General features: G+C 44.8%; 1 protein-coding gene across 1 annotated transcript in view; it reads right to left on the bottom strand.

Annotated features, from left to right (window-relative positions):
* Positions 1-13,384, bottom strand: part of LOC115480543 (unconventional myosin-If-like) — a 173,776-nt gene that overhangs the window by 58,366 nt on the left and 102,026 nt on the right. The window contains exon 18 of the mRNA XM_030219298.1: positions 11,996-12,094. Within this exon, the coding sequence (XP_030075158.1) occupies positions 11,996-12,094 (99 nt within the window). The remainder of the gene's footprint in view (positions 1-11,995; positions 12,095-13,384) is intronic.

Below are 13,384 nucleotides of genomic sequence, written 5' to 3'. Positions count from 1 at the left end.
TGTATACATTTGATCTGAGAACCAGGTTAATTTGTATAGCCTTTTAACCCCCAGAAGATTAGAGGTGGTGGCCCCCAGTGGCATAGCAGGGGGGGCTGCCACCCGGGGCAGTTCGCCGTTGCACCCCCCCCCCGGGTGCAGCACGATGACACCCCCCTCCCCCCCAACCTGCTCCCGCACCCTACCTTTAAAAGAATATCGGTAGGCGAGGCGCAGCGCCTCCCCTGCACGTAAAAGAAATGTGGACCGTCGGGCCTTCTCTCGCTCTCTGTCCCGCCCTTGCGGAAATAGGAAGTTGCGTCAGCAAAGGGCGGGACAGATATAGCAAGGGAAGACCCGACGGTCCACATTTCTTTTACGTGCATGGCAGGTGCGAGGCGCTGCGCCTCGCCTCCCGATATTCTTTTTAAAGGTAGGGTGTGGGAGGTGGTCGGGGGTGTGTCGACTCGCCGAGGGGGGGAGCTGGCAGGGAGCACCCCCCCTGAGCTGACACCCGGGGCAGACCGCCCCTCCCGCCCCCCCTTGCTACGCCACTGGTGGCCCCTCAAGTAAATCTATTTGTGCAGTACTCATTCTTTGACACAGGTTGTTGCAAGGGCTGGCTAAGATGACTACCTGCCTGGGGTGCCAGCCAAATGGCAGAGGTATTATAGTGGCCCGCTGTGTTTCCATGCACAGAGCCTACGTCACAAGTCAACGTTTTTGTTCCTAATGTGCCAAGCGATCACTTTATTAAGTGTATGGAATTCTTTTTATTTCATAAGGAGGAAGGTTTGTTGTTGCACACGGCATTTATTTTACATCAGAACTCATTTGACCCCTGACACATGCGCTGTGCACCAAAATACGGCCCGTTGGAAGATTGTTTTATTAAAGGAACTGTGTCCCGTTTTTGAAGGATCTTGTCGTATCTTAGAAATATTCCTGCATCAGCGTTTATTCGCTACTCTTGTCTATAGAGGGTATTGCTGTGACTAATACTATGGTAAACAAAACTCCAGTGAAACAATTTAAAGATGATCGTGCTTTAACGATATTAAGGAGAAAAGCCCTCAGAAACCATCAGCATGCAGCTGTAGGTTTTAAGCGATGTTATTTATTTATTTATTTGTAGCATTTATACCCCGCTCTTTCCCTCTCGATAGCAGGTTCAGTGCGGCTTACAACATATGGGTAAAAGTATCACAGAGATAACACAGTTGTATAGAGTAGGACAAAAGGAAGAGGTGTGGGGGGAAGAATTGAAATATGGATGGTGTTAGTGGTGTGGATTAGGTTCATAAATTAAGTTGGGTCGTTTGGATAGGCTTGTTTGAAGAGGTAGGTTTTCAGCAGTTTTCGGAAGGGTAGGTGTTCGTTGGTTGTTCGAATGTATGTTGGTATGGCGTTCCAGAGTTGGCTACCTATAACGGAGAAGTTGGATGCGTAATAGGTTTTGTATTTGAGACCTTTGCAATTAGGAAGGTGAAGATTAAGATATGTTTGAGAAGATTTGAACCCGTTCCTGGCTGGAAGGTCGATTAGATTGGTCATGTAGCTTGGAGATTCTCCGTGGAGGATCTTGTGGATCAGTGTGTGGACTTTGAAATTTATTCGTTCTTTGATAGGGAGCCAGTGGAGTTTTTCACGGATGGTGTTGCGCTTTCAAATCGAGATTTACCAAAAATGAGTCTGGCTGCCATGTTTTGGGCGGTTTGGAGTTTTTTCAGTATTTGGGCTTTGCAACCAATGAAGATGCTGTTGCAGTAGTCAGCGTGGGTGAGCACTGTGGATTGTACCAGATTACGGAAAGTTTTTTGGGGGAGGAATGGCTTTACTCTTTTCAGTACCCATCGGCATGCAGCCATAGGTTTTAAGCGATGTTATGACTTTTTCGTTAACAACTATCGCTTAGGTTCTATCATAGGGCATAAAAACTCCCTAAAGTGTTGGAATATATTTTTACTCTTCTATACAACTTGGAATTTACTATTGGTCAATATATTTCTCTCCAAGTGGAGAGTGCTTTTTAAAGCAGCACAAAGCTAAGTGCCTTTTCATGCTGTTTGATGCTGGCTATTTGAAATATATTGACCATAGTAAATTACAAGTTGTATAGAAGAGTAAAAATATACTCCAACACTTTAGGGAGTTTTTATGCCCCATGACAGAACCTAAGCGATAGTTATTAACGAAAAAAGTCATAACATTGCTTAAAACCTACGGCTGCATGCCGATGGTTTCTGAGGGCTTTTCTCCTTAATATCGTTAAAGCACGATCATCTTTAAATTGTTTCACTAGAGTTTTGTTTACCATAGTATTAGGTTATTTACTTTGAACCCTAGTTTGTATTGCTCTGACCCCTGAGGCAGGCAATTTCTCCTGCTAAAACACGCCAGTGTTGGGTCCTCCTACTGGTGCTTTGAATAAAATGTTTACAAGCAACATCTTCTGTGGTGATTCGTCCTTTGATCAGCCTCTACTCGTTCCTAGTTGTTCAACCTATGTCATTGTCAGAGATGGGGTCGTTACTTTTTAAAAGTACTTAAGTAAAAAGTACCGGCTTGAAAAGTATTGAAGTAAAAGTAGTCTTATGCAAAAAAAAAAAAAAAATCATGTAAAAGTAATAAAGTACTACAAAGAAAAAAGTATTCTTAACAAGTTGGACCACAAAATCTAGTTTGTTTACAAGCAAACTTCCATGAGGGTCCTTCCTTCCTAGAAAAAAAAAAAAAAAAAAGAAAACACCACCTGAGCATTCCAGTGGGCAGAAAACATTAATATACCTATTGGAAAACAAAACCAGCTGGATTAATACAGATCAGTCCTACACAGACACTTGATGCTAACAGAATGCCCGGCTTTTTAACACATAAACAGAGAGGTAGCCCCTCATGAAGTATAGAATAAGTAACCACAAACTAAAAATAGGAATATGTAGATAAAAATTAAACTGAACTTCCAAGAAGCCATACTTTGTATACAGTGCAAAACCAAAGAAACAGAAACAGTGACACGTCCCTTTGTATAGTGCAAAATATAAACCCTCCCCTTTTATAAAGTCATACTAGCGGGGGAAAGAGATCAGATGTAAATTTCAAAAACTTACATATTCCAATTGCTACATAAAAAATTAACAAATACAACACAAACAGCAAATAAGTGATCAAATTTTATTGGACTAGCTTATTATATTTTTTGACTAGTTTTTGGAGGTGAAAACCTCCTTCCATAAGTTAGGACAAGCATATTTTTCTAGCAGTATACTGCCCTGACCTGAATAAGTAGGGTTTGGTCTCCAAAAGTTAGTAAAAAAGATGTATATAGTCCAATATAAAGCTGTAACTTTATTTTTTGTTTTTTCCTTTTATTTATATTTATTAACTTTTAAAGTGGAATAACAAGGCTACCGCATTACTTCATCCTAAATTAAAAATAAAATTCTTTTTTCTACTTTTGCTGTGGCCATTTAATTTTTCTAATTGTGTTGGTCCTAGTCTCTGGATACTGCTTTCCTGTCTTCTTTTAACTCTCCTGTCTAGAGACTTGCAGGGGAACGGGGTTCGTGGGAATCTCCTTTAGGGCCTCAGGACTGCTGCGGGAATCACATCTAGGTTTATAGGACTCCCGCGGGGACAGAAGCAGTTCCTGAAGGGTTCCTGTGGAAGTATATCCCATTGCCAGTCTCACTCTCACCCTCACCTACCACCAAGTTATACGAGGGTTGAGCCACTCAAGTTGTGCGGCACTGCCTCCTCGTCCTCCTCCTTGTTTGATTCAGCACAGGCGCACTGAGATACCTTCTCTGCTCCTTCCTCCAGGCCCAGGTTGATGCCTCTATCCATTCTACACGATTCAGCAGCATCCAGAGGTCACCTGACTTAGTAGTGCCAGCGAACCTTCCAGAGTCTGGAAGATCCACTGGTGTGCACATGAGGACTCTGTCTCACTTTTGCTGGTGAGGGAAGTGGTGAAGGAAGGGTTCAGTATCAGAGCAGATTTCCACAACCACAGCAGTCTTCTCAGGGCAAGGATAAAGGAATTACAATTTTAAGCCAAGAAGTAGTGATTGGCTAAGTTGGAATGCTTGTGTGCACTGATTGACTTTGAACCTCCTTGCTTCCTATTTTTTACATGCACTAGCATATTTTAGTTGAAAACTTGAAGGTGGGGATTCAAGGTTTGTAACATTATTTCCCCCTTTTTTTTTGGCTTTCATTGTTTGAAATAAATGATCAACTGCAAATCTTGACAGGTTGTTTGTTAGTACAAAGTGGCAGGATTTCATTTTACTAAAGTCTCCAATGACCTATTACTGGCTAAATCTAGAGGTCTGTATTCCATCCTCGTTCTTCTTGATCTTTCCGCTGCTTTTGACACTGGCGATCACATCATACTCCTCAATACCCTGTCCTCACTTGGATTCCAGGGCTCTGTCCTTTCCTGGTTCTCTTCCTACCTCTCCCTCCGCACCTTCAGTGTTCACTCTGGTGGATCCTCTTCTACTTCTATCCCTCTGCCTGTCGGCGTACCTCAGGGTTCTGTTCTTGGTCCCCTCCTCTTTTCTATCTACACTTCTTCCCTTGGTTCATTAATCTCATCCCATGGCTTTTCCTACCATCTCTATGCTGATGACTCCCAAATCTACCTTTCTACCCCTGATATCTCACCTTGCATCCAAACCAAAGTTTCAGCGTGCTTGTCTGACATTGCTGTCTGGATGTCTCAGCACCACCTGAAATTAAACATGACCAAAACCGAACTTCTCATTTTTCCCCCAAACCCACCTCCCCACTCCCTCCATTTTCTATTTCTGTTGATGGCTCTCTCATTCTCCCTGTCTCCTCAGCTCGAAACCTTGGGGTCATCTTTGACTCTTTTCTCTCTCCATCTCTGCTCATATCCAGCAGATCGCCAAGACCTGTCATTTCTTTCTTTACAACATCCATAAAATCCGCCCCTTTCTTTCCGAGCACTCTACCAAAACCCTCATCCACACCCTTGACACCTCTCGTTTAGACTACTGCAATCTGCTTCTTGCTGGCCTCCTACTTAGTCACCTCTCTCCTCTCCAATCAGTTCAAAACTCTGCTGCCCGTCTCGTCTTCCACTAGGGTCGCTTTACTCATACTACCCCTCTCCTCAAGTCGCTTCACTGGCTCCCTATCCGTTTTCGCATCCTATTCAAACTTCTTCTACTAACCTATAAATGTACTCACTCTGCTGCTCCCCAGTATCTCTCCACACTCGTCCTTCCCTATACCCCTTCCCGTGCACTCCGCTCCATGGATAAATCCTTCTTATCTATTCCCTTCTCCACTACTGCCAACTCCAGACTTCGTGCCTTCTGTCTCGCTGCACCCTATGCCTGGAATAAACTTCCTGAGCCCCTACGTCTTGCCCCGTCCTTGGCCACCTTTAAATGTAGACTGAAAGCCCACCTCTTTAACATTGCTTTTGACTCGTAACCACTTGTAACCACTCGCCTCCACCTACCCTCCTCCTTCCTGTACATATTAATTGATTTGATTTGCTTACTTTACTTTTTATTTTCCTGTACACATTAATTGATTTGATTTGCTTACTTTATTTTTTGTCTATTAGATTGTAAGCTCTTTGAGCAGGGACTGTCTTTCTTCTATGTTTGTGCAGCGCTGCGTACGCCTTGTAGCGCTATAGAAATGCTAAATAGTAGTAGTAGTAATAATTTTATAATGAGAAAAGGCTTTGGGTGGGGCGGGATGCCTCCCATCCCAGCTGGGCAGTATATATACTGCCGGCTTATATATTTAATGAGCACTGAGGTGCTTTTTTCTGTTTTTCTGGGATGTGTGACACAGGTTATTGTCCAAAGGTAATGGGTACAGGTGGGGACGGATTTGATTACTTGTGGGGACGGGTTAGATTCCAGCTGGGATGGGCGGGGATGGGTTAGATTCCAGCAGGGATGGGTTAGATTTCTGTTCCTATGCCGCTCTCTACTCCTGTCGATGTGTCATTTTTTTCTCTTCTTCTGTCTTCTTCAGCTCTTCTACTATAACTAACTCCAACACTGATCTGTTCCAGCTCTGTGGATGTTGTGGGTGCTTGAGGACCCCCAATATTGAGCAAACCCTTTGTGTCCAGGGATGGGTAATTTCTATTGGGTTTAGCATCCCCAATCATTTTGCAAAGTTGACTCCTATGTCCCCACCTATCCAGTCTTGCCCAATTTCTCTCCCCAGCCCAAAGCCTCTGTCTCTTCCCCTCCCTTATCCAGTACTACTCCATCTCTCTTCCTCCCCACCTATCCAGTCTTGCCCAATTTCTCTTTTCCCCTGCCCTTAGCCTCTGTCTTGCCCCTTTTTATCCTGTATCATCCCATCTGTCTCTGTCACTCCCTTTCTCTCCTTCCCCACCCATCCAGTCTTGTCTAATCTCTCTAATAATACCTAACATTCTATTTGCTTTCTTAGCCACAGCAGCACACTGAGCAGAAGGTTTCAATGTATCATCAACGATGACACCTAGATCCCTTTCTACGTCATGCAAGGTTCCACGTTAGGAGTCACGGATCAAGAAAGGGATCTAGGTGTCGTTGCTGATGATACGTTGAAACCTTCTGCTCAGTGTGCTGCTGCGGCTAAGAAAGCAAATAGAATGTTAGGTATTATTAGGAAAGGCATGGAAAACAAAAATGAGGATGTTATAATGCCTTTGTATCGCTCCATGGTGTGACCGCACCTCGAATATTGTGTTCAATTCTGGTCGCCACATCTCAAAAAAGATATAGTGGAATTAGAAAAGGTGCAGAGAAGGGTGACAAGAATGATAAAGGGGATGGTACGACTTCCCTATGGGGAGGGGCTGGGGCGGCTAGGGCTCTTCAGCTTGGAGAGGAGGCGGCTGAAGGGAGATATGATAGAGGTCTATAAAATAATGAGTGGAGTTGAATGGGTAGATGTGAAGCATCTGTTTACGCTTTCCAAAAATACTAGCATGCGATGAAGCTACAATGTAGTAAATTTAAAACGAATCGGAGAAATCTTTCTTCACTCAACATGTAATTAAACTCTGGAATTCATTGCCAGAGAATGTGGTAAAGGCGGTTAGCTTAGCGGAGTTTTAAAAAGGTTTGGACAGCTTCCTAAAGCAAAAGTCCATAGACCATTATTAAATGGACTTGGGGAAAATCCACTGTTTCTGGGATAAGCAGTATAAAACGTTTTGTACTTTTTTGGGATCTTGCCAGGTATTTGTGACCTGGATTGGCCACTGTTGGAAACAGGATGCTGGGCTCGATGGACCTTTGGTCTTTCCCAGTATGGCAATAATGTACTTATGTACTCTCTCTCTCTTCCCTCCCATCCACTGCGGCCCTGCAGCACAGTCTCGCTCCCTCCCTCCCGTGCACCTCCGCCAGGCCTGCACTAATAAACTACCATGGTAGACACTCAGGACCCTGCTCTCTGCAGCGCCATTAGTGCTTCTTACGCCAGTCCCAGAAGTTAAGACCAGAGGAGTTTTTTTTGGCGGGCTTTATGGCGTCCTGTCAGAATTAACTACTACACAGTGGCTTTAGCATACTTCAAGTAAGGTAGGTGCAGATGAATACCACAGAAGTGTATGACTCTGTAAGCAGACGGGTTTGTCCCGTCGAAACACAGCCCTATCTTGTACACCTGTGGTGCTGAATAAAGATTACTGCAATTTGTATTTGGCTGCGAAGATTTCTTGGTCCACCTCTACTCCTTGGATTTCTTTTGAATTATACGTAGGGTTTTTTTTCCCTTTACCTTTGAGTTTGTTTTTTTCCCCCTCCTCCTCTGCCATTGGAACTGGGCATGGGGCTCCCTTTTCTTATCTCCCTCTTTCTGTTTTAGAACAATTTCTCCTTATGAGAACCCACTTAAGAGAGCACCTTAGCAAATGGTCGAAGTATGCAGAAAACCACAGAAGCACCAAGAGCCTTAGGAAAATGGGACACGATTCTTTATTAGCAACTGTAGGCGTACAAAACCCCAACCTTGGCTGACTTCTAATATCCGCTACCTACGTTCCTGTACCCGCTCCGCCGAACGCCTCTGGCGGAAATCTCGGGCCCTTGCTGATTTCTTACACTTTAAGTTCATGCTGACCTCCTTCCAATCTGCTCTTTTACGTGCCAAACAGGATTATTATATCCAACTGACCAACTCTCTTGGCTCTAATCCTCGACTTCTCTTCACCACATTGAACTCTCTCCTCAAGGTGCCCCCTCCCCCAACTCCCCCTTCACTATCTCCTCAGACCCTTGCTGAATTCTTTCACAACAAGGTTCAAAAGATAAACCTTGCTTTCTCTACCTCACCAGCTCTCCCTCCACTAGTCCGTTCCCCTCTCTCTCCTTCCCCTCATTCCCTTTCCTCCTTTCCTGAAGTTACTATTGAGGAAACTACACTTCTCCTTTCTTCCTCAAAATGTACCACCTGTTCCTCTGATCCCATTCCCACCCACCTTCTTAATGCCATCTCTCCTACTCTTATTCCTTTTATCTGTCACATTCTCAACCTCTCACTTTCCACTGCGACTGTCCCTGCTGCCTTTAAACATGCTGTGGTCACACCTCTCCTTAAGAAGCCTTCACTTGACCCTACTTGTCCCTCTAATTACCGACCCATCTCCCTCCTTCCTTTTCTCTCCAAATTACTTGAGCGTGCTGTTCACCGCCGCTGCCTTGATTTTCTCTCCTCACATGCTATTCTTGACCCATTACAATCTGGTTTTCGCCCTCTCCACTCAACCGAAACTGCGCTTACTAAAGTCTCCAATGACCTATTACTGGCTAAATCCAGAGGTCAATATTCCATCCTCATTCTTCTTGATCTTTCCGCTGCTTTTGACACTGTCGATCACAGCATACTTCTCGATACCCTGTCCTCACTTGGATTCCAGGGCTCTGTCCTTTCCTGGTTCTCTTCCTACCTCTCCCTCCGCACCTTTAGTGTTCACTCTGGTGGATCCTCTTCTACTTCTATCCCTCTGCCTGTCGGCGTACCCCAGGGTTCTGTTCTTGGTCCCCTCCTCTTTTCTATCTACACTTCTTCCCTTGGTTCATTAATCTCATCCCATGGCTTTTCCTACCACCTCTATGCTGATGACTCCCAAATCTACCTTTCTACCCCTGATATCTCACCTTGCATCCAAACCAAAGTTTCAGCGTGCTTGTCTGACATTGCTGCCTGGATGTCTCAACGCCACCTGAAATTAAATATGACCAAAACCGAGCTTCTCATTTTCCCCCCCAAACCCACCTCCCCGCTCCCCCCATTTTCTATTTCTGTTGATGGCTCTCTCATTCTCCCTGTCTCCTCAGCTCGAAACCTTGGGGTCATCTTTGACTCTTCTCTCTCCTTCTCTGCTCATATCCAGCAGACCGCCAAGACCTGTCGTTTCTTTCTTTACAACATCCGTAAAATCCGCCCCTTTCTTTCCGAGCACTCTACCAAAACCCTCATCCACACCCTTGTCACCTCTCGTTTAGACTACTGCAATCTGCTTCTTGCTGGCCTCCCACTTAGTCACCTCTCCCCTCTCCAGTCAGTTCAAAACTCTGCTGCCCGTCTCATCTTCCGCCAGGGTCGCTTTACTCATACTACCCCTCTCCTCAAGACCCTTCACTGGCTCCCTATCCGTTTTCGCATCCTGTTCAAACTTCTTCTACTAACCTATAAATGTACTCACTCTGCTGCTCCCCAGTATCTCTCCACACTCGTCCTTCCCTACACCCCTTCCCGTGCACTCCGCTCCATGGATAAATCCTTCTTATCTGTTCCCTTCTCCACTACTGCCAACTCCAGACTTCGCGCCTTCTGTCTCGCTGCACCCTACGCCTGGAATAAACTTCCTGAGCCCCTACGTCTTGCCCCATCCTTGGCCACCTTTAAATCTAGACTGAAAACCCACCTCTTTGACATTGCTTTTGACTCATAACCACTTGTAACCACTCGCCTCCACCTACCCCCTCCTCTCTTCCTTCCCGTTCACATTAATTGATTTGATTTGCTTACTTTATTTATTTTTTGTCTATTAGATTGTAAGCTCTTTGAGCAGGGACTGTCTTTCTTCTATGTTTGTACAGCGCTGCGTATGCCTTGTAGCGCTATAGAAATGCTAAATAGTAGTAGTAGTAGTAGTAGTAGTAACTGTAGATATTCCAAGATAGACTCGACACGGGCCGTGTTTCAGTGCCTAGCACCTGCATCAGGGGTCTGGTGTTTTTCAAGACCGAAACTTCTTTCCTATTAAGTTTGATAACAATCCGTATAGATTCAAAGCAAGTTGTGCTCAATGAGACTGGAAAGGCGAGTCCCTTCGTGTTTACTTCAGAGATCAAACTAAACTCGCCTTTCCTGTCACATCGAGCACAACTTGCTTTGAATCTATATGGATTGTTATCAAACTTGATAGGAAAGAAGTTTCAGTCTTGAAAAACACCAGACCCCTGATGCAGGCGCTAGGCGCCGAAACACGGCCCGTGTCAGATCTATCTTGGAATATCTACAGTTGCTAATAAAGAATCGTGTCCCATTTTCCTAAGGCTCTTGGTGCTTCTGTGGTTTTCTGCATACTTCGACCATACTTCCTGCTCTGTATAAGACTCTGGTGAGACTAGGGTTACCATATGGCTCCAGAAAAAGGAGGATGGATTGAGCCAGCCGGGTTTTACTTCCATTGCTTTCAATGGAAGTAATTGGGCCAGCCGGGTTTTATGTCCATTGCTTTCAATGGAAAGCAATGGAAGTAAAACCCGGCTGGCTCAATCCGTCCTCCTTTTTCTGGAGCTATATGGTAACCCTAGGTGAGACCCCATTTAGAATATTGCATATAATTCTGGAGACTGCACCTTCAAAAAGATATAAACAGGATGGAGTTGGTCCAGAGGGCAGCTACTAAAATGGCCAGTGGTCTTTGTCATAAAGCATATTGGGATAGACTTAAAGATCTCAATATGTGTACTTTGGAAGAAAGGTGGGAGAGGAGAGTTATGATAGAGTTGTTTAAATACCTACCTGGCATAAATGCACAGGAGGCAAGTCTCTTACAATTGAAAAGAAGCTCTAGAAGAGGAGAGGGTATAGAATGAAGATGAAAGGGGATAGACTCAGAAGTAACCTGAGAAAATAAAAGGGAAAGGGATTTGAGATATCACCTTTCTGTGGTTACAATCAAAGCAGTTTATATGTTATAGATAGATTCTTATTTTGTACCTGGGGCAATGGAGAGTTAAGGTGTCCTTTTACTAAGGTGTGCTGAAAAATGGCTTGCGGTAGTGTAGGCATGGGTTCTGGGCACGCGCTGATCCACTTTTTAGCGTGCCTGTAAAAAAGGCCTTTTTTTGCCGAAAATGGACGTGCAGCAAAATCAAAATTGCCGCGTGTCCATTTTGGGTCTGAGACCTTACTGCCAGCCATTGACCTAGCGGTAAAGAATCTGGATGGTAATGACCTACGCATGCCAAATGCAACACTTGGCGCACGTCCGTTACGCGTGACTGAAAATAAAAAATATTTTTCAGACGCATGTATTGGACGCACACCAAAAATGAAATTACCGCAAGAGTCATGCGGTAGTCGGGCGGTAACTCCATTTTGGCGTGCGTTGGGTGCACATAGACACATACACGTCTTAGTAAAAGAGCCCCTAAGTGACTTACGCAGAGTCACAAGAAGCTGCAATAGGAATTAAACCTCAGGCCACTGCACTAACCATTAGGCTACTGGCTACTTCTTCATAGAAAGGGTGGTGAATTTGTAGAACAGTATCCCAGTGGAGATGATGGAGAAGAAAACCGTATCTGAATTCAGGAAACTTGGGACAAGTACGTAGGATCTCTAAGGGAGAAGAAGGGATAGTAGATGGCAAGGATAGGCTATATGGTCTTTATGTAACTTCATTTTTCTAGGTTTCTATGTTTTTATTCCAGAAGGCTACACATCAGCAGACTGCATGCTTGATGAAAGCAAACTGACAGATTATACAATTGTCTTACCATACCTTTGTAGAAACTTAATGAAGACCCTTCGGTATGCAAATCCCGCTCTGCGAACTCTGATGTTTTCTCTAAGCCCCAGGTATTCTACTTGATGCTTGACTCTGTAAAACAGCAGATATAAATCCCATCCTTTATTCTTTATTTGCACTTACTATACTGCTCTAGCTAACATCTTCTCTGGTATTTTATCCTTTCTTCTGTACCTGCCTCTGCAAATGTGTGGATGCCAGTGGTGTAGCTAGGACTGATGGGCCCCAGGCGGAAAAAGTAAGATGAGCTCTAGAACACCCTCTTTCCCAAAATAGTGGGGACCGGAGGAGGGGACGGGGAGCTATATCCCTTTCAGAGCTCCAGGTGGTGGGAGGGTTGTTGAAGTTCTGTGGAAACTGATGGGTAACTGGGGTACAGGGTGTAGGGGTGGATATTGGGGGTAGGAGCATGTGCAAGACAAGGATTTGGTATGTTCAGCAGGGAGGGTACATGTGGGGAGTATCTAACACAGTACATATAGGGAATATCTAACACAGTAGGAGTGTGTAGGGGGTGTGAACCTGTTAATGAGATGACTGAGGTGTGGGAATATGGGCTTTTGTGTGTCAGGGCACAGTGGGGGTGCTGTGTGTGAGAGTGTGTGTAGGTTAGGCATGCCAATGTTGGATGTCTGTGGCAGTGGTGGACTTGGGTATGTAAGGGCCCAAGGAGAGGGCTGTTGGATGCACAGTGAGGGCATGAGGTGGGTGTGGTTTGAGAAAAGCTTCTGAGGTGTTACCACAAGAGGCACTGTCTGAGGTGGGTCTGCAGCGAGATTGTAAGGCTGGGGATGCAAGTGAATGGTTTAAGAAATACTCCCTGCCTCTTCACTCTTGGGCCTCTAAACGTTTGTGAGTCTGGGAGCTGGGAGGAGGTAAGCACAACACACACAACACTTACCTCCAGCAGTGCTTCTTTGCTGCCTCCCGATTCTGGTCTTTAGCCCTCTCCAAAGCAACTAGGAAGCAGGTAAAGGTTTTTTAAGCACTTCAAATTGGGCTGCTGGCCACATAGGCAAAGTCTTGCTGCATGAAACTTAAGCTGATTGCTGTGTGAGACTTTACCTGCTTTCTGGTTGCTGTGGGAAGAGTTAAAGACTGAAATTGAGAGGCAGTATGGCAGTACTGCTGGAGGTAAGTGTTGTGTGTGCTGTGCTTACCTCCTCCCAGCACCATCACTGCTGCCTCAGATAACTTGGAAAAAGAAATTGAACTTCTGTGGGTCCAACAGCAAGCAGCTCTACCAGTGGGTGGCCACCATCATTTTGCTGAGCTTGCTCAATGGCAGATAACCTCCGTGGGAACAATTACACTTCAGTATTTTATTTATTTATAAATCCTTATTTACTTGCCAATATAATT

The sequence above is a fragment of the Microcaecilia unicolor genome, chromosome 11 (assembly GCF_901765095.1).
Source record: "Microcaecilia unicolor chromosome 11, aMicUni1.1, whole genome shotgun sequence".
Taxonomy (NCBI): Eukaryota; Metazoa; Chordata; class Amphibia; order Gymnophiona; family Siphonopidae; genus Microcaecilia; species Microcaecilia unicolor.
This window is presented reverse-complemented; position numbering and strand designations above follow the sequence as displayed.